This window comes from Trachemys scripta, chromosome 11, assembly GCF_013100865.1.
Source record: "Trachemys scripta elegans isolate TJP31775 chromosome 11, CAS_Tse_1.0, whole genome shotgun sequence".
Lineage (NCBI taxonomy): Eukaryota > Metazoa > Chordata > Testudines > Emydidae > Trachemys > Trachemys scripta.
The window spans coordinates 7,083,050-7,104,573 of NC_048308.1; the positions used below are offsets into that span (position 1 = coordinate 7,083,050).

Consider the following 21,524-nt stretch of genomic DNA (forward strand, 5'->3'; position numbering starts at 1 on the left):
GAAGCCAGTAGCGCTCGGGCAGCTCGGCTCTTACAGAGCCCAGGAGTCAGGGAGCACAGCAGCCCCCGGCGTCCGCTCTAAGGTAAGCCAGGGAGTATTTTTCCCGGACATGTTCGGCTTTTTGGAAATTCCCCCTGGACGGGAGTTTGATTACCAAAAAGCCGGACATGTCCGGGAAAAACCGGACGTATGGTAACCCTAGATTTTATATTTCACTGATACTATCTCTTAAGTAATCTTGATACTTTTGTAGCAATATTCAAACTCGAAATCTTAATACTTTACTTCCCATAAAACAAATAGGAGTCAATTAAGTTGGGCAACTTCCAAGGTAGAAAAATGAGATTTCAAATGCATTTGTTCAATTTAGCTTTAAATAATTTACTAAATTTAGACTTCTTGGTTATCTGAAGAGTATGTACATCACCAGTGACAGGTGTAATAGGCAAAAACCCTAGCTCCAAACATCTGCATTTTAAAAAGTGGAAACATTCAGTTTTCCATGATCATGTTCTCCTGGAAAGTAATATGGAAGCAATAGCTTAGAAATACACAGCATGAATAGATATTGCCACTGGATGGTGGGACTAAAATAACGCAAGTTCCATGCAATAGGTAGGTCTGAGTAGATGTTTAACAGTGTTCCTGAACTGTTTAAAAGCAGTTCCCAGTGTTCCATTTAATATGATTCTGAACGGAGAACTTTAAAAACATTGTAGCCAAATAAAGTGACATAGTGAACAGAGATATTGGTTAATACTGAACATTAATGTTTCAGGTTTTTTTAGTTTAGAACATTTACATGAAAGTGTTTCCTTTGCATTGGTTGGAAGAAAAATAAATCCAAGTATGTCTGCAGAGTAAGATGATAGCCAGCATTTGATGCTGCACTGAGTTTCTGCTTGATGCAGTGGAGTGTGAGGTAGGCCCATCAGGGAGCTTGGTCCCACTCTGTGATTCTTAGGGCAGACTTGTGGATGTAAGCTGTGCCAGCTGGCAGTGGTCCCCAGGGGACTGTGCCAGTTGAGGATACCCAGACGGTAGTGTGCTCTTGCCACCCCAAAATGTCCCTTGTGCTGCACCCAGGTCTGGGGGAGTGAGGCGGAGGGTGATGTAGAAACCTGGTGTGATGGCACCATCAGCAGAATTCTCCCCCATGCCAAAAGAATCCTTAGCAGGCTACATATGGCTGCTTTCTGGCCCCTTTTTACTTCTAGAATGAACTAGAGAATCTTGCCCCATAATACCAGTGCTATTTGTGGTTCAAGCCCTTTAAAATAATCACTAACTATTCTTGCGTCACCTCTGTTATCCCCATTTCACAGATAGGGTGACTGAGGTAGAGACAGTGATTTGTCTCAAGTCCCACAGTCAGTAGTAGAGTGAGTGAATCATGCTCAAGTCATTTAATGTTGATAAATATCATGGAATTGAGAGAGGAATTATGTGAATGAACCTAATACATCTAGAATAAGTCCAATTGCAAAACTATCATTAGAATCATAGAATTGTAAGACTGGAAGGGACCTCAAAAGGTCATCTAGTCCAGTTCCCTGCACTCATGGCAGGACTAAGTATTATCTAGACCATCCCTGAGAGGCGTTGTCTAACCTGCTCTTAAAAATGTCCAATAATAGAGATTCCACAACCTCCCTGAGTAATTTATTCCAGTGCTTATCCACCCTGACAGTTAAGAAGGTTTTTCCTAATGTTCAACCTAAACTGCCCTTGCTGCAATTTAAGCCCATTGCTTCTTGTCCTATCCTCAAACGTTAAGGAGAATAATTTTTCTCCCTCCTCCTTGTAACTTGAAAACTGTTATCCTGTCCCCTCTCAGTCTCTTCTTCTCCAGACTACACAAAGCCAATTTTTTCCATCTTGCCTCACAGGTCATGTTTTCTCGACCTTGAATCATGTTTGTTGCTCTTCTCTAGACCAGTGGTCTCTAAAGTGGGGTGTGCAAGAGGATCCTTCAGGGTGCGTGGCAGGAGGAGCGCCGCCGGAGCAGCGCCGCTTTCCCCCCAGCCCCCTCAGCAGTTCGGCCAGGAGTCCGAGTGGTTTTATTTTTTTTGTTGTTGTTTTTTTGCTTCGACAGTTCGGGAGCTGGGCATGTGTGCTCAAAAATTTTTTACTGATGGGGTGCGCGATCAAAAAAGTTTGGAGACCAGTGCACTAGACTTTCTGCAATTTGTCCACATCTTTCCTGAAATGTGGTGCCCAGAAATGGACACAATACTCCAGTTGAGTCCGAATCAGCGCAGAGTAGAGTAGAAGAATTACTTCTCATGTCTTGCTTACAACACTCCTGCTAATACATCCCAGAATGATGGGGGTTTTTTGACAGTGTTACGCTGTTGCCTCATATTTAGCTGGTGATACACTATGACCCCCAGATCCCTTCCTGCAGTACTCCTTCCTAGGCAGTCATTTCCCATATTTTATGTGTGCAATTAATTGTTCATTCCTAAGTGGAGTACTTTGAATTTGTCCTTATTGAATTTCATCCTGCTTTTTTTCAGACCATTTCTCCAGTTTATCCAGATCATTTTGAATTTTACCCTATCCTCCAAGCATAGCTTGGTATTGTCCGCAAACTTTAAGTGTACTCTCTATCCTATTATCTAAATAATTGAGAGAGACATTGAACAGAACCGGACTCAGAACTGATCCCTATGGGACTGCACTCGATATGCCTTTCCAACTTGACTGTGAACCGCTGAAAACTATTTTCTGGGAACGGTTTTCCAATCAGGTATACATCCATCTTATAGTATCTCCATCTAGGTTGTATTTCTCTAGTTTGTTTATGAGAGGGTTATGTGAGACAGCATCAAAAGCCTTACTAAAATCAAGATATACCACATCTACTGCTTCCCCCCCCCCCTATTCACAAGGTTTATTACCTTGTCAAAGAGAGCTATTAAGTTGGTTTGACGTGATTTGTTCTTGACAAATCCATGCTGACTGTTACTTATCACTTTATCTTTTAGGTGTTTGCGAATTGATTGCTTAAGTATTCGCTCCATTATCTTCCGTGTTTAATGAAGTTAAGCTGACTGGTCTGTAGTTTCCCAGGTTATCCTTATTTCCTTTTTTATAGATGAGCACTATATTTGCCCTTTCCCAGGCCTCTGGAATCTCTCCCACCGTATGTGACTTTTCGAAGTTAATCACTAATGGCTCAGATACCTCATCAGTCAGCTCCTTGAGTATTCTAGGATGTATTTCATCAGGCCCTGGTGACTTGAAGACATCTAACTTGTCTAAGTATTTTTTTTTCTGTCTGAGTATGTCTAAGAACATAAAAATGGTGATACTGGGTCAGACTGATTGTCAGTCTAGCTCAGTATCATATCTTCTGGCAGCCAAATGCTTCAGAGGGAATGAACAGAGCAGGGCAATTATGGAGTGATCCATCCCCTGTTGTCCAGTCGCAGCATCTGGCAGTTGGAGGTTTAGGGGTTCCCAGAGCATGGGGTTGTGTCCCTAACCATCTTGGCTAATAGCCATTGAACTTCTCTAAATATCCATTCACTAAAATAAGATTTAAATAAATCGGGATCAATACCAGGCACCCTTGCATGCTAAAACAATGGGGGCATCAAGACCCCCATGGAAGAAGGAAAAGGCCTATAGTAATTTTAGTAGCTTTCACTATATGTATGTATGTTGAATAATCACAGTACAACATATCAAACCAGAAATGTTACACTTCAAGAACTAGGGTGTCTCTCATTTCTATTTAAGTGATAAGAGCAGCCATGCTGGGTCAGACCAAAGGTTCATCTAGCCTAGTACCCTGTCTTCCGACAGTGGCCAATGCCAGGTGCCCCAGAACAGGTAATCATCAAGTGGTGATAAGGCTACTAATCACCAATTCTTGACTTGTAAATTAATGGCAGCTCTGTTTAATGAGACAGTGATAAATTAACTGTACTTGGAAGAGTAATTGCAGTATATCAGTCATTAAAATTTGTTTTGTAACTTCTGTGTGGGTGAGGGAAAATGTAACTGAATTTGGAGTAACCCGGTAAATTGTGGTTAGTCAAAATGTTAATGACAATGTCCTAGGTGCTTCTTACAGATGCATACAATCCACTGAAATATCTGCAACTATATTCTCAACTCAATTTGTTATTATATGAATACATATAGAAAACCTAGAAGTCACCAACACGCAGCTCTTAGGGCTTTTTAAGCTAATGAAAACAAATTACTCTAATGATGTGCACATACAGGTGTAGGGTTATTAAAGTGAAATTCCAAGAGAGTTTATAAAAGCTTGTGTTTGATTAAAACCACATCTTTGAAGTACACATTAATTTCTCATAGCACCAGTCTATGTACATCTGTAATTTGGGGAGTCAGTGGTAACAAGGCTCCATTACGGCTATGTTGCTAAGAGCTGTAAGGAGGAAGGGGGTTCAGGAATTGATGTCAAAGCACAGAGCCTCCCAGCACATGGTGCTATGCAGATCACCTGGAATACCTGGTGCTGGAAATCTGGCTTCAAAATTGCTGTTCCAAAAGGGAAGTGTGCAACATCAATTCTATCACCTCCACTGAAGGATGAGTCTGGAGAGGGAGTACTTCAGCAGGAAGAACTTATGGGAGGTGGTCAGGAGACTGAGTTTCTCCATCTGTAAAATAAGGCTAATTGTAATTGCCCTCCTTTTGTAAATTACTTTGACATTTGTGGGTGAGAAGCTAAATGAAAGTTTAGTAGTATTGAATTCAAACATTCCTCAGATGTGAATCTTGAAGATTACAAAAGGATGTATGTGCATCTGTTATAATTCATACAACATAAAGATTCACTTCCAGATTCAAGAAAAGAGATCAAAGAACAGTGATTTAGAATTGCTCATATTAAAGACCATGTGAGATGACAAACAGATCCTAAAAATACCTCTGGTGACTATGTTAACAAAGTCTCAATTGATGCTTAAATATGGAACCCTCCTTCAGACCTGTATCAAATCTCTTTTGGATACTTCGTATGACTGCAGTTTTCATAGGCTGTTGTTGTAATTTACTTTCAAGATTATACTCTGAAACTGCTGCTCATAACTTAGTCACATCTATTTTTTGACGTCTTAGATGATTAACAGAGGGAATGGGAGATTTTCTAATGTTTTGATTTCGTATGAATCTGTTTCCATAAGTAAATGCCTGCTGTTATCAGTTCTATATTTTGTTGAATTTTAATGGCACTCCTGCTTAGAGAACGATTCAGTCATCTGTATTTCAGTACATGATTTCTAAAGAAATCTGGCTTGCATTCAGGGTGGGGAAATGCACTGATTGAATATATATTGTGTGCTTTTTAATGCTCCAGTTTAATGCAGAAAGTGTAAAATAATTAACTGATCTATTTTTGGGTGCAATCACGGAATGTTAAGCAACTGGATTTAAATAGTTCCAGTAAAATTCAAGAGTACTGCTGGGTAAAAAGTAAAACAGTGTAGTCAATTCATTAACTGTGTTGTAAATTTCTTGCCTAGATAAAGAAAATTTACTTTCAGTCTGTCAAGGGTAGATGTTACCTACATATCCCAGCATTTTAATGCCTGTACTTACAGGAGGTTTTCTTTCACGACCCAAATTTGGGGATCCATGTTGGCTAACTAAGATTATCTGTTGTATCCATGTAATGAAGCTCTTTCTGGAAAGACTAGATGACTGCATCTTCATAAGTCAATATGCCAATATAACAATCTGATATAGAATAAGATATAAGGAAAGCGGCTTCTTGGAATCCATGAGTCATCTGGGACTGTCACAGTTGTTACATGGCTATAAAAAGCAACAGAACTTACTATCTCCTACTATATACTGTTGTAAAAATATAGGTGTGGGGACAAGGGCCCTCAGGATAATTGGCTTAACTTGCATATTTGCCATTGAGCAGGACATATATTGGTGTTAGTGGGGAGTCTTTTGACAGAGGCTGTCTCTGAAGGATTCCCAGCTGATTTAGCATCAGTAATATTATGGAAAGAGAAACTGGATGTCATTCAACTGTCAGACAACAGAATTCATTTTGTTGACTGTCTTACAAAGATGTTAGTTCTAGGGTCTGACACAGGAGATTGAGTTCACCCTTAAAGGTGTACTGAATTTCTGTATATCTGCTTAAGATTCCAGATCACTGATGGAATATACACCTCTACCTCGAAATAACGCTGTCCTCGGGAGCCAAAAAAAATCTTACTGCGTTATAGGTGAAACCGCGTTATATCAAACTTGCTTTGATCCACCGAAGTGTGCAGCCTCGTCCCCCTGGAGCACTGCTTTACCGCATTATAGCCGAATTCGTGTTATATCGGGTCGTATTATATCGCGGTAGAGGTGTATGTGGATAAATTAAAAAATAGGTATCTATAAAATGCAGTCTGCAGGACAGCAAGATAGAACAGAGATAATCCCATGTGATCGTAGTGAGACCAAAATAGTGATAAGATCATAAACTTATATAAAATATTTTAAAGTATTAATGTACTCTAGCTTTTGTTTTCTCTTTTTAAAAAAAAAAAAAAGAAAGAAAAGGAAAAAGAGAGGTTGAATACTTTAACTTGGGCTGTGCTGATACTTTCCTTTAATGGTGGCCTTTTTAAAGTCATTCTTCCTCCTGAACCAGCACCTGTTTAAATGAACTAAGTTGATTAATGCATATAGTTTAGGATTTAGCTTTCTGACCGTTTGTATGTTCTATCCTTCTGCTATAAACAATGTCTCACAGTACAAAAGATATCTGCCCAAAGTTAACTTCTTCAAGCATGTTCTAAAACTGCTTTAGAATGCACTGTACATTGTGATTGCAGGGCATATAGATAATTCTTGTATGGTAGAGGCATTTCAGCTTTGGCCTTGTGCTTCATGCAAAGTCAAGACTTGCGTGTCTCTCATTAAGAGTGTGTATTGAGTTACAGCTTTTGGCATACTTAACCTGTGAATGACCCACCAACTGGAGGTACTACACAGTCCGATTACTCTAATGTAACTAAGGGCATGTCTACACTGGCAGAGTTACAGCGCCGCTCGGAGAGTGTTGAAGGGAAACCGCTGTTGTGTGTTCACACTGTCAGCTGCCTGCGCAATAGCGTGTTCACACTTGGGGCACTTGCAGTATTCGGAGTGGTGCAATCTGGGCAGCTATCCCACAGAGCACCTCTTTCTCCTCTGCCACTAAGAGTTGTGGGAAGGCGGAGGGGGTCGCGGGGCATCCTGGGTCCGGTCCCAGTGCCCCGTGATGCATTGCTTCGCATCTCAGCAATCCCTGTGCTTCCGTCCGCATTTGGTGTGATCTTTCAATGGTTTGTGTACTGCGCGCCCTGCCTTTTTGGGCTGCAGGAATGGATCCCGAACTCTTGACCAGTATGCTGCTTGCTCTGACCAACACGTCACGAGTGGCAGTGGAGTTATTCCTTAAACTACAAAGGCAAGAGGAGTGTGACATTGATATCGCCACGCATAGTAGCTACGACGTGAGATTGCTTGGGGCATTCATGGAGGTGCTGACCACAGTGGAATGCCGCTTTTGGGCTTGGGAAACAAGCGCTGAGTGGTGGGATCACATCGTGATGCACGTCTGGGATGACAAGTAGTGGCTGCAGAACTTTCAGATGAGGAAAGCCACATTCATAGGACTGTGTGGTGAGCTCGTCCCAGCCCTGCGGTGAAAGGACACAAGAATGAGAGCTGCCCTGTCACTGGAGAAGTGTGTAGCGAATGCACTGTGGAAGCTGGCTACTCCAGATTGCTATCAAATGGTCACTAACCAGTTCGGAGTGGGAAAGTCTACCGTTGGACTCATGTTGATGGAAGTCGGCAGGGCAATTAATCACATCCTGCTCCGAAAGACCGTGGCTCTGGGCAACGTGCGTGACGTTGTAGATGGCGTTGCACAAATGGGCTTCCCGAACTGCGGAGGGGCGATAGATGGCATACATATTCCAATTCTGACACCAGACCACCTCGCCACCGAGTTCATTAATCGCAAGGGGTATTTCTCAATGGTTCTCTAAGCGCTTGTGGATCACTGTGGGCGTTTCACATACATTAACGCAGGCTGGTCCAGAAAGGTGCATGACGCATACATGGCCTGTTCAGGAAGCTGCAAGCAGGGACTTTCTTCCCGGACCAGAAGACCACCATAGGGGAAGTTGAAATGCCCATTGTGATCCTGGGAGACCCCACATACCCCTTAATGACATGGCTTATGAAGCCATACACGAGGCAACTTGACAGCAGCAAGAAGCTGTTCAACAACAGGCTGAGCAAGTGCAGAATGACTGTGGAGCATGCATTTGGCTGTTTAAAAGCCTGCTGGCGCTGCCTCTATGAGAAGCTGGATCTCGCCGATGACAATATTCTTATGCTTATACCCACGTGCTGTATGCTCCATAATATTTGTGAAGGGAAGGATGAAAGCTTCACTCAGGGCTGGACCACAGAGACTAAGTGCCTGGAGGCTGAGTTTGAACAGCCAGAGACCAGGGCTTTTAGAGAGGCGCAGCATGAGGCCATAAGGATCAGGGATGTCTTGAGGCAGCAATTTGAAGCTGAAAGCCAGTAATATTTGTTGCTCTGCTCAGGAGTGCAGTGCTTGTAATGCTAGGAGGTGATTGTGATTGGTGTAGATGATGCAATATGAAGGTTTAACAGAACTGTCTGTTGCTTTGCAGGGCTATGTTTGCTTTCAATTAATAGAATAAAGATTGCTTTCAAAGCAACACAATTCTTTTATTTAAAAAAACAACAACCAGAGGAGAGAGTCAAACAAAAAAAACCCATAAGCACTGAGCAGGATGGTAGAAGGGAAGGTCCCAGGAGGAGGTGGTGTCCTGGGGTGGCTCAAGATTTGTGTATGTCCAGGGATCATATCCAACCTTCTCCTTCAGAGTACAATGCAGCGGGTACTATACTTCAGCAGAGCCAAACTGGAGAGGGATGGGTGTTGAGTGCAGTGGGTAGTGGGAGTCGGCAGCACTGGACTGTGAGGGGGGAGGAGTGGAATGCCGCGCATATAGACTGAAGTCAGGAGGTTGATAAGAGCGTGTTGGTAGCTGCTCGGTTTGAAGAGCTAGTATTGCCTCGAGCATGTCTGCTTGGCACTCCACAACCTTTAAGAGTCGCTCCATGGCTTCATTCTGGCATGCCGCATTCTTCTTTTGGTCCCTCTTCTCACTGTCCCGCCACTCCTTCAATTCCTGTTTCTTGGCAGCAGAGTGCATCGTAACATCACACAGAAAGTCCTCCTTAGTTGTTCTTGGCCACTTTCTAATTCTGCGCAGCCGTTCAGCCACTGATAACAAAGAGGGAGGCTGGGCTCCCAAGGTCATCTCTGTGAAGTTTAAACACAACATTTTACAGAAGCAGTATTATTTGCAACACAGAGAGCACTGATTCAATGATTTTAAAAAACAGCTAATACTCACGCACCTGTCACTAACTGGCTGACCCCAGGCAAGCACACATGAGCCACAAGACACCCAAAATGGTGAGTAGCCACAGTGGCAGAGGAAATCACTCTTCCCGGACCCTGCTGTACACTGGGTACGTGGCTCTTGGGGAGAGCCAGCACTATGGGGGTGCCTGATAATCATTCCTGTTCCCACACTTTCCACAAGATGTGATTATTTTGGAAGATATCTTGCTGCTGAGGGTGAGCAAGAAATCAAGGGAGAGTCTTCTCCAAGACTGAGGCTTCCGCCCTTCCCCCTATACGGCTCGCCTGTGTGCAGTAATGGTTTCACACACACCCCGGGACGGCACAGTGGCATGGGAAAGTTACCATTAATGGGGCAAGAAACAAAGCAGTTCTGCCGAAGAACCTGCAGCATCAGATTACCCAGTATCTACACGAGAGTTTCCTGGAGATCTCTGAGAGAGATTCCCGTGAAGTGAGGGAGTCAATCAACAGCCTGTTCCACCACTCAGACGAGGCATGCGGTGGGAGACAAGCCTGCTTTCTGCAACCCTCCTTCCCCCAACAACTCGCTTCAGTGATTCCCAAAATCAAATCCACTTACCAGAGGCCTTCTCTCCTGTTTGCGCTTTGCCAACATTCGACAGCTGTGACTGGCTAGCCTCCTCCGGGGTAGAAGAGAGTTCCTGGCTGCATGCATCTCTGACCTCCGAGTCATCCTCTGCCTCTGGGTCCCTCTCCCCTCCACATCCTCATCCAAGATTTCCTCCTCCTGGCGCGGTCCACTTTCGACTGGCACGCGAGCCACCAAAATATCCACAGTGGTCTTTGCAGTGGAGGTGGGGTCGCCACCGAGCATCACGTCCAGCTCCTTGTAGAACCGACAACTCGTGGGCACAGCACCAGAACGGCAGTTTGCCTCCTGCGCCTTGTGGTAGGCGTTCCGCAGCTCCTTCATTTTGACCCTGCACTGCAATGTGTCCAGGTAATGGCCCCTTTCTGTCATGCATCGTGAAATCTGTCCGTAGATATCATCATTCCTACAGCTGGAGCGCAGCTGGGACTGGACAGCCTCCTCTCCCCAAATGCTGATGAGGTCTAGCAACTCAGCATTGCTCCAAGCGGGGGATCACCTGGTGCACTGAGCAGGCATGGCCACCTGGAAAGCTGCGCTGAGGTCACTGTGCGCATCACCGCACAAACAGGAAGGGATGGGGATGACGGTTGATCACCTGAGGGCAGGGCAGTAGAGCTCACACCAATGACCAGAGAGGCAGAGAACAGGCATTATGGGGCACCTCCCGGAGGCCAGTCACAGCACTGTAATCAACCACGGTGTCTACACTGGCACCACAGCAGTGTAACCCCGGCGCAGAAAGCTGTACACCTCTCGTTGGGGTGGGATTTTATTTTTTTTAAGCACTACAACTGCACAGTTTGTGCGCACTAAGTGGCTTGGCAGTGTGTACACCTTGGGAGTTACAGCACAGAAAGCTGCTTTACTGCACAGAAACTTGCCTGTGTAGACAGGGCCTAAGTATTATAATTGCTGCAGAGGTCTGATCACTGAAACATTGCAGTAGTGGAAAGTGAGGATTTCTTGCTGCACTTGCTTTTGATGCCATGAAATCTTTATTCTTGGAGCTAATGGGTTAAACATTGTATCTTCAAATAGGAGATGCAGGTATTTGAACAGAAGTGCTTTGTTAAATCCTTCCGTCATTGGCCATGCAATTCCAGATTCCCATTTAAAAAAAAAAACAAACCATAGAATAGCTGCTTTCAGTGGCGGGGTAGCAACAAAAAGAAACATTCAAGGGTATCAGTTGCACAGCAAGAATACAAGAACAAGATTAATCTTGACAGTTTCTCCCACTGCATTCAGAGGCTAAAAGTTGAATTTTAGAGCTGTACCCAAGTTTTTGTTCCACTTGTAAAATTCTAAGATTTTTTTCTTGTCTGTTCAAACTATCTGGGTGTATTTACATGAATGTATGGACTTATGAGTCACAAAAGAAAAGTTAAAATGAACAAAAGCTAAGATTTAGTTTAGTGAGGCTATAAAAGTGTTTTAAATGGTCTGTGGTGTAAATTCCTTATCCAGTAAAACATAGGGCAGTTACTGTAACAGTTGTTGATGCTTGCAGTATCCTTTTTTTGTACTCATCTTATTTTCTGCTAAGTATTTGGGAAGAAAATATTTTGCAGTTGTATTGTGAACACTGCTGGTGAAAAGAGAAGCTTTTGTATTTCTGGAAGGTTTTTAATGTTTATGGAACAGTATGTGAATCTTTCAGTAAAGATAAACTAAAAGGGATGCTGCATGTTAAAATCTGGCTCAAAATGTAGGCTCTCACAAAATGGTCTCTGCAGATCTATACAGTAGCAGCTAAACTGAATGCGGTGCCTCACAATCTAAGAGCCACTCTGAAGCCATTTAATCATTTTGGAGAAAGGGTGGTGAGACTTGTTCTCTAGTCTGCGGATTGGGTGTTCCAACAACTATTGAAAAAGGCCTTACTCCCATAACTGCCCTCGTTTTTTCTTTCTGCTGTTTATATTACAGTTGTTCTTAGGGGGCATCTTAGAATGGAGCCCTGTTGTGCTAGGCTCTGTACAAAGATGAGTAATAGACAGTCCTTATCCCAAAGAGTTTACAATCCAAATAGACAAGACAAAGGGCAGCAGAAAGGGGTGTAATTTATGAGCAGAGGGATGGTTTGCAAATGTCACAGTTGTTCTGTGATTTGTAGTTTCTTTTTTTATTTTACTCCTTAGGGTTGAGTTTAGTTAGGAAACTCTGCAAGCAGTCTTGGAATATTAACCTCCCATTGATTGCCCAGTTGGTTTAACTTACTTTTTAAAAAAGTGATCTGGCAAAAATTTTTGGAAGACCAGTAATGGAATCCAGTAGATCTTGTGCAGCAAGCACTATGGACTGCTCTACACTAACGCTGTAAGTTGACCTAAGTTACGCCAGTTCAGTTACGAAAGTTACGTAACTGAGTTCAGTGTAATTTATGTCGATTTACAGCGGTGTCTGCGCTGCGCTATGTCGACGGGAGATGCTTTCCCGCCAACTTACCTTCCACCTCTCAGGGAGGTGGAGTACAGACTTTGATGGGAGAGTGTTCTGCCATCGACTTAGCTTGTCTTCACCGGACTCGCTAAATCGACACCGCTGCATTCATCGCAGCAGTGCCAATTAGCCAGAAGTATAGCTGTGAGAAGTTTCATGTGAGACTATAATGTCCCCTGTGGACTAGAACCCCCTTTGATGGTCTTTTGTTTGAACAGCTCTTTTATTTTCAGAGCAGGGAAGCAAGTGGGAGAGGCCCCTTAGGGTCCTTTTCCTGGGCAAAGTCTTGTTTGTGCCACCTACTGTAATTTAATCAGAGTTTTCAAATGAAAAGCTTCAGATCATCACAGAAAAAAATTCTACCTGCCTATTCACTTCCGCTCACAGATGGTTAGTCTTTCCCTACCTAACAATTGGTTATTCAAAGAGGTTTCCTCTTTGTGTGCAATTTAAGCTCTACATGTCATTTGCTGTGTTTCAGAGCATTGGGTTAAAGGTAAACTGAGATCAACCTGAAATGTACTTGCAGTGAACTTAAGTTTCTTTTAAGTACCTTTGGGTCTATCAGAGACTCACTTATTTAGTGGTCCAAACTTCACAATATACTTAGTTAGCTGTCCCCAAATCAAAGGACAGGTATACCCATAAGACTAGTCCTCTACTCACCTGTCACTAACGGAACCATCATTTGCTTATGGGAAAACATGGCTGGTAGGTACTATCCAACCCAGCAAGGGGTGGCGGGATTTGTTCTCACTAGGAGATGGTTTGTGGGAATATTCATTCAGAACCGTGCCCTTAATACCATTCTTCACCCTGTTAGCAAGGCAAATTTCTTGGCAGATGACTTAAACTGCAAGGTTCAGGACCAACGCAAGTGCTTTCCTGAGGATGCTGTGTTGATTTCCCTCTCTTCTAGGGGAGGTTGATTTAATTGCATTTCAGAATAATGTGTCTGTTTTAGAGAACACTGCTTTTCACTCATTTGTATATTGTTTTGTGAAATGGCTCTTGCATTTGTACCCTGTATCTGATTTAGTTCCTATGACTTCATTTATCTTTTTTCTAAGGTTTTGTCATCTTGGAGTGTAAGTAACTCAGAAACCGTGTTACTATAATAAATGCTTCTAGTATGTTTGTTTTTACTCTTTATCAAAGCAAAACCTGTTTATATGCTATTAGATTAGAAATTTAACAGTATTGGGGAGAAATTGCACTAATAGCACAAGAGGTTAATGCTAGACTTTGTGATAACCGTGCAGGGTGGACGATGTGTTAGACTGCTTCAGGCAAAGGTCTCTTTAAGCTGTCTCCTCTAGGTGCTACAAAAACAAGATTAGTGAACCTAATTCCATAGCAAATGTTTCCTATTAAAACAGAGAATGGGAGGTTTAATTTTCTTTTTGAAAAGAGTTCAAAATCTGCTTTTTCTAATTCTTATGGCCTTAACTTAGAGTCAAACAAGTTTTAAAGACAACAATCCGAAGATCTTCTCTGTAAGTACAAATGTTTCTCATGAGGGAGGCTGCTGACATTCCCCAACACTTCAACCAAATGATAAAGTGGGTAGAGATTTTGAAACAAAACAAATTGCCCCAGACAAATTAAAGAGGGGTGAGGAGAAAACCATTCTGTCTCCTATCCACTAAAAGATGGCTCCCTGTTGTACAACTTGCAGTGTGTTATGCAGTCTTGTTTTAACTGACACTGCACATGTGCTGTCACTGTGTCTGTTGAATTTTGAATTCTGCTAAGCCTTTCAACATTAATCTGCCATTTAGGATGGAGAGTTATTGAGGGTGGAACAAAATGATGTATCGCATTAAAAAAGAGGAAACTGCAAAGCAAATAACATTTGCTCCCTCCCTTGGGAGTACAGTTTTCTGCAGAAAGAGCAGTATTCCCACTTTTGTATATTTTTTTGGTGGCCTAAGCCCTGTGGGCAAGGGCCCAGTATTCATATTTGGGTATAAAGAGCCACACATACACTGGCTCCCAATAATTGGCTTTCTTAAGTAACATGCACATAATTGTGTGGGCAGATGTATGCAGTGTGCAAATAAATACGTTGATTTTGATTGTAAATAACCAGTTACTCATCTTACTAGCCACTTGTAATCATCCAGCTGTAGCCGGGAGCGCCGCCAGCTTTTTTGCCACCCTAGGGGGCGGAAGATCCCGCCCCCGAAATACCGACGACCGGGGCGGCCAAAGATCCGGTCGCCGCCCCCCAAATGTTAGCTCCCTAGGCGACCGCCTAGGTCACCTAATGGGTTGCGCCGGCCCTGGCTGTAGCTGCACAGCTGTAGAAATTCCATGCACAGAGTAGGAATCCAGTTCTTAAAAGCTTGTGTGACTTAATTTTAATTAATTTTTAATTAATGGAGATATCCTATCTCCTAGAACTGGAAGGGACCTTGAAAGGTCATAGAGTCCAGCCCCCTGCCTTCACTAGCAGGACCAAGTACTGATTTTGCCCCAGATCCCTAAGTGGCCCTCTCAAGGATTGAACTCACAACCGTGGGTTTAGCAGGCCAATGCTCAAACCACTGAGCTATCCCTCCCCCCTTGCTTGAGATGAGCAGCCAGGAACAGAAGGGATTTAGTTGTAGAACTCTATGAAGCTTTAATATGATGCGTCTTCTTGGCTCACGCTGCCCTGACTTGGAGCTGCATGTACTGGATTTTGGAGTGTGCAGCAGATACGTTGAGAGACTGTGTGAAATCCAAAAACTTATTTGACACTTTTCTTAGCATAAATTGCCTAGTTAATTGAACAAACATTTTAATAAACCCTTCTCTCACATGAGTGAGTATTAAATTGTCATTTAATACTTAAGCACGGTTGTATTTTTAGTTTTGTGCAGAGGAGGACTCTTCTCTAGTGCTGAGCAACTTAAAAACATTTATATCTCTATAAGGACATAATGTGTGGTACCTTACTGCAGAAATAGCGGCGGCACACTGGCATTTCGCAGTCTCTCACGTTAGTGATTGTATGTTAAAACTCTGATTAAAAATAAGGCTTTTTTATAAAAGCCACCTTCCTTTCTAGTATCCAGTATTTATCGAAAGCCTAATTAACTGCTGTAATTAGGCAAAAGCGAATTCTTTAAGACTACTTCTGTTGAAACACTTTCAAATAAGGGCCATTGTTTACTGCCCACTTTTTCCTGTTTTCTCTCACACATGGTACAGCTAGCCTCTTTCTTCCTCATATCTAATATAGGCATATGTAAAAACATCTAAACAAGCCACTGTATACTACATAAGATAAATCCTTTCCCCTACACAGCCATACAAATGTGGTGTGCAAGAGATTTTTAACTCCTCAGTGCCAACTGGCAAAGGGTTCACTGTTCTGTAACAGTGACTCCTGACAGGTGACAAACTCACTACACCCAATAAATTTCTTTCATAGTAGTTATCCAAAGAGGGCCAAGTGAGATCTCTAATAAAAGCTTGTCATGCTGATCCTCATAATCATTGTGAGATGTATGTACGGATAACATTTAAGGAGCGCTCTGTGTGTGTGTGTGTGTGTATAGAGAGAGAGAGAGAGATGTTTTAAAGTCTGAATCAAAGCAGGGTTGACAAGGAGGTTTTGACCATATAAAGAATGCATATTCACCTGTCTGCCTTGGTTCACATGTAAAATAAGGATTGTAAGCCTATTTGCATATGACATCAGCATGAGGATATGAAGTCAGTACCTAATTTCCCCGTGCAGCACCCTGTTTAGTGCCACGCAGACACTCAGGGAACCCGCCCGGCCAGGACCTGCCGGGGAAGGGGCAGCCTGAACCCAGCCATGGCCTGGGCCTGTCAGGGCCAGGGCGCCCTCCCCTGGCCCAGACTGGCCAGGGGAAGGGGCACCTCTCCCGGGGCCCTAGCCCCAGAGCTGCCGCGGTGGGGAGAGGCACCTCTTTCCCCCTCCGTGCCCCCCTCAGCCCAGGTGCTGCTGCAGGGAGAGAGAGGTGGGACGAGTCCTCTCTCCCCACCTAAGCACCTTCCTGCACCCCAAACCCCTCATCCCTTGCCCCACCCCGGAGCCTGCACCCCCAGCCTGAGCCCTCACCCCCTACACCCCAACCCTCTGCCCCAGCCCTGAGGCCCCCCGACACTCTGAACCCCTCAGCCCCACCCCCACCACACGAATTTTAGTATGTGCCCCAATATGAAGGTGATGTGTCACACATCACCTCCATATTGGTGCACATAACAAAATTCATTACACGTGTAGGGGGGAAATTAGAGGGAACACTGGTCAGCACCCCAGGGAATAAACCACAGGGGTCATCTTGACTGTAAGGACAAAATAACTAATTCTGGGGATACAATGAGGCAAAAGAACCCCTCTCTGTGCTTCACCGAGGAAGCAAAAGGGACAGCACTTTCATGAATGCAGTAAGAAGAATCCCAGCTTTCTTGGTTGGAGACTCTGGGTGACTGCTTTAGGTGAGAAACTACTTTAGACAAAGGTTTTAGCATGTTAAAGTTTAGATTCTGGGAAGCACTTTATACTTTTTTGTTTTACATGTAAGAATTTGTTCCTATCATCATCCTTATTCATGATCTCTTAAATCTTAGCTTTTGATGATAATCTTATGATTGTTTTCACTGTAGATATATCTCAGTGCTGTGATGTTGTATTGGCGCTAATTGTCAGTTGAGTCAAACAAGCTGGTATATGCACTGGGAGCAGCTTACCTTAGTAATTTCTGAGAGTCTTGACACTGCAGGGGAATGCTTCAAGGCAGCTCGGGGATTGGGGTACACCTATTGTTGTCCTGCAAGTCAAAGTAAGGGCTGGCAGAGCACAGAGGAGATTGTTTGGGTAGCAAACAGACTGCTGGTGTCAGGGAGCTGACATCAAGTGGAACACAAGCAGATCTTCCTTTCGTTGGAGGCAAGGGGGTAAAAAGGTGACTAAGTCCTGAGCACCCCGATTTCCTATTGCATTAACATAAAGTTTGATAGTCTGTACCGTTACATGCTATTTTGCTGCATGCTGGTCTTCTTGGAACTCATTTTTCTACAGTCTTGGATATGCCATTCTGAAATTGTTTGGTCAGTAACTTTTATCTGGTTGGAGATTTGTCCTATTTCTTGCAAAAGCAGTGTTTCCAAACATCTTGGAATGAAGTTAGCTCCACCAAAATGAGGCTGATGTAGCCACTTTCCATTGAAATCTCCCTTCTCTCTCAATATCCTTTTTCTCCTTCCCTTCTTCCATTGTATGCCATTGCTTATGTCTTTTCACTTAGGGCCTGGCCCTGCAGCCACTACTCAAGTGAGTGATTTCGTTGACTTCAAGGATCAAGCCCTTAATTTTAAAGTCCTCATGATAAGGACCCTGTTGTCCTTGTATATCTGTATTGCACTGTATATGTCTTTTGGACCATATAAATATTTATTCCATTAACCTGGTGGTTCCTAGTTTGTGAGCAACTTATTCATCCTGGACTCTAAATCAGCATGTCCCTGTCTCCCAAATAGTTCAAAGTGGAGTCTATCAGAACTGTGATTCTGTCAGCCGACTTACGAGATGCTTACCTCCACAGGCTGACAGCCAATGCTAAAAATAGCTAGGATTTTCTCTGAGTTGTATCTGCACACTATCATTGGGCCTACCATCAGATCCCTGCATTTTCATGAAGCTGATGATGTTGGTTACATCCTGTTTAAGAAAATGGAGCCACTAAACCTTATCTCTTCTCTCCCCCTTGCCCCCACCTTTGCCCCATGGTAACCTAGTGACATCTGAGTCAGGAGATAGTGGGGCTTAGTTTCTTCCCTTCCTCTGGCTAGTCTGTGATAGAATAGGATTAATTGAAAGAACATCTGTCACAAGTGAAAGTCTTAAACAGCCAGTTTGCACTACACACAGTACTTACTTCGCTTCTAGTTTTGTGTCTGGGGGTAACTTTTTCCATGTTCAAGTATGGAGGTTTGTTATGGGTTTATTTTAGCCAGTCACTTTAGAAAAGGAATGCAAATTGTGATTAGCACTTCCTCCTTGTTGTTTACAAGAGAGACCTGGGAATGAAGAACTAGACTTGCAACATCAAACAAGCAAAGAGATTATCAAAAAGAGAAGGCAAAACTACATAAAACGAATAGTATTATGTCATAACTAATAGAGCTGTTCAGTTAAATGTATGTTTCTGTCTTGTCTGCCAAGATTTGCTATTGATCTTTGGCTGCTTTTAATTTGTCTGTAGACAATAACAGCAAAAGTAATCCCATTATTTTTAGGGAGATCTAAGACATAGCACTACTGTCAGATTATAAGTTTTAAAGAGCAAAACATTGAGAAGAAATACTTTAGGAAGGTGTTAATAATGTCATAATAGTATCTTTATAGTTTATTATAAGCATAATCTTGACCATTCTTCTACCTTTTAGGTGGAAGGGGAGGAGGCAGAAGTCTCCTCTCCACAGAAAATTTCTCATGTGTAGTCCTTGTCCAGAAGATAAGTGTGTTTTTTTTTTTCTTTTTTTTTATTAAACTCTTCTGAATTGAGACTTAATCACACCTCTTGAAAGTTGTTCTTTTCAGACTGAGTCTATTTGTCAACAGACTCCTACTGGTTCCTATTTCTGACAGCACTAACAGTTAAAAAGTATGCTTCCAATAAATGGCAATGGGTTATCCTAAATGAAATGTAGTGTGGCAAGAAAACATGCAAACTGGTTCAGCCATACCATGTTCAGACTCTTCCATTGTGATAACTTTTTTTTTTTTTTGATTGCTGGAGGTGTTTAGCAGTGTTTTTGTCTCTGTAACACCAAGGATGCTGTTATATTCCATGCACAGACTTACAAAAGATTGTATACTTCATTTATGTGACTACTTCTATCTTTTTTTTCCTGCAGCTGTTGGCACTTGACAACTGTAGGTAACCAAGACGATGGCTGCCAATAAGAACAAGAACCAGAGTTCTATGGCCCTGCACAAAGTAATCATGGTTGGCAGTGGAGGTGTGGGCAAATCAGCACTTACACTTCAGTTCATGTATGATGAGGTAAGAAGAGTTAGCACAAATTGCTTGTTAAGCTCCATGAATAATTGACAGTCGTTCTGCTGGATTTTCCTTGTGCAATGAGTAAAATTCTTCTAAAGATGTTTGGCATATCGAGAGAGTCTGATGCTGTCTATCCAGGGATTAAATGCAGTGTCCGTAAGCTTTAAAGACAAAGTACAAAGAGTGCGTTGAATAGGGAATGAAGGATATTTCAGTCCATTTTCATCCATTTCAGTCCACCACACTGTCTCAAGTGGTGTTGGTGCAGTTAAACTGTGAGGTTTTTTGAGACAAGTTAGGATTCAAGTAGAAGTAAGCGTTCTTCTTCTTACCTATTTTTGAAGCAGATGTTGATGAAGAAACAATACAAAGAAGATTGCAGGCTCCCTTTATGCTAGTTCTTTAGTACTAATATACTGAGCTCAGGCCTGCTTTCAGGTTGCAGATGGATGTCTTGTAAATCAGTTTGTTCTGTAGCTAATTTTGCAAGGTGTACTCAGGGAAGTCATGTACATCTGTTAAAAGGCAAGATCACAACTCCAGTGAATATGTGAAAAATGCAATCTATAGTTCTGTTTTAAATAGCCTATACCCCTACTCTAGGCATTCTGACAACTCTTTGTGATAAGTCATTACAAGAAAAAAACACACTGAAATATACCCCACTAAAAAAACCCAAGAGGTATATCAATGGTTGGTCTTGGGAGTCTGTCCTAACGATCAACAGATGTGGACTATTTTGTACCAAGTTAGGGGAGTAGGTTCCAGAATCAAGCTGCTCTCATAGTAAACATTCTGGTGGCAACTCTTTCTCTTTCTCTATGTGTATTGATCCCGGCTGGAGCACCTCAGACCACAGTTGGTACAAAGATGTGCCTGGAACAGTATGGTTGCCTGGCACTGCGTATCTGAGTCTCTTATGTTTTTGTAGATCGGAACCAATACCGTAAACCTCACCTAGAATTCATTCACCATTTAGTGCAGATTACAGAGCACTGATGTACGTACTCATAACAATATGCATCACTTAATAGTTGAGCTGCTGTGTTCTGCACCTGCTTCAGCTTCTGAATTGATTTAAGGTGTATCTCCATGCAGAGGGCACTTCAGCATTCTAACTGTGAGGTGACAAAGACTATAACCGTACCAAGGTCTACATCTGAGAGAGAAGGTCAGAACTTCTTGAGCGATATCAATTTACACTGGCTGAGCATCTAGCCCTTAGCTTATTCTGGAATAAACTCATAGTTTACCAGTTACCCTGTAGCAATGGCTTCTTCTGTTGGCTACATTCTGTTGGCATGCAGACTCTCTTTCATAGTTAAAAATACTAAAGCCATAAAACTGGCATTAAATAGTTGACAATGATTAAAATAAAAAGACCCTTCAGGAGTGTATATATACAGCTTATAATGGCCATTAAAAGTGGAGAGGAATGCGCTGAAGCAAATATCCAAAGGGAGGAGTGCCATATCTGAAAAAGTCAGGGGTACTGTAGATTTTATTCTTTTTCCCCCCTTCTTATGTTCCTCAGTTTGTAGAAGACTATGAACCTACGAAGGCTGACAGTTACAGAAAGAAAGTAGTTCTGGATGGGGATGAATTCCAGATAGACATTCTGGATACAGCGGGACAGGAGGATTATGCAGCTATTCGAGACAACTACTTCCGCAGTGGGGAGGGGTTTCTCCTTGTCTTCTCAATAACCGAATACGAATCCTTTACAGCAACAGTAGAGTTAAGGTAAGCACAGTAGTTGGATGGGGGAGATTCAATTCCTCATGCTGCTTTTTGGTATTTTGCATGTATTTACATAGATCTGAGTAGGTTTGATAACATGATTATGGAATGTTTGTTTATTTGAAGCTCAGTAATGGGTAAAGGAATGAAAGGTAAACTTAATGTTCTGTTTGTTTATGCAGATCAGGAGCAGTGAGTGTAAGACATCAGAAATCTTGTATCTGAGCCAACCCATTTTCCCTATTTA

General features: G+C 42.6%; 1 protein-coding gene across 4 annotated transcripts in view; it reads left to right on the forward strand.

The window, feature by feature from the left end:
• Window positions 1-21,524, forward strand: part of RALB (RAS like proto-oncogene B) — a 78,031-nt gene that overhangs the window by 37,197 nt on the left and 19,310 nt on the right. For all 4 annotated transcript variants that reach the window (XM_034785244.1, XM_034785246.1, XM_034785243.1 and 1 more), the window contains exons 2-3: window positions 19,389-19,537; window positions 21,072-21,280. In XM_034785244.1, the coding sequence (XP_034641135.1) occupies window positions 19,424-19,537; window positions 21,072-21,280 (323 nt within the window). In that variant the 5' untranslated portion in view covers window positions 19,389-19,423. The remainder of the gene's footprint in view (window positions 1-19,388; window positions 19,538-21,071; window positions 21,281-21,524) is intronic.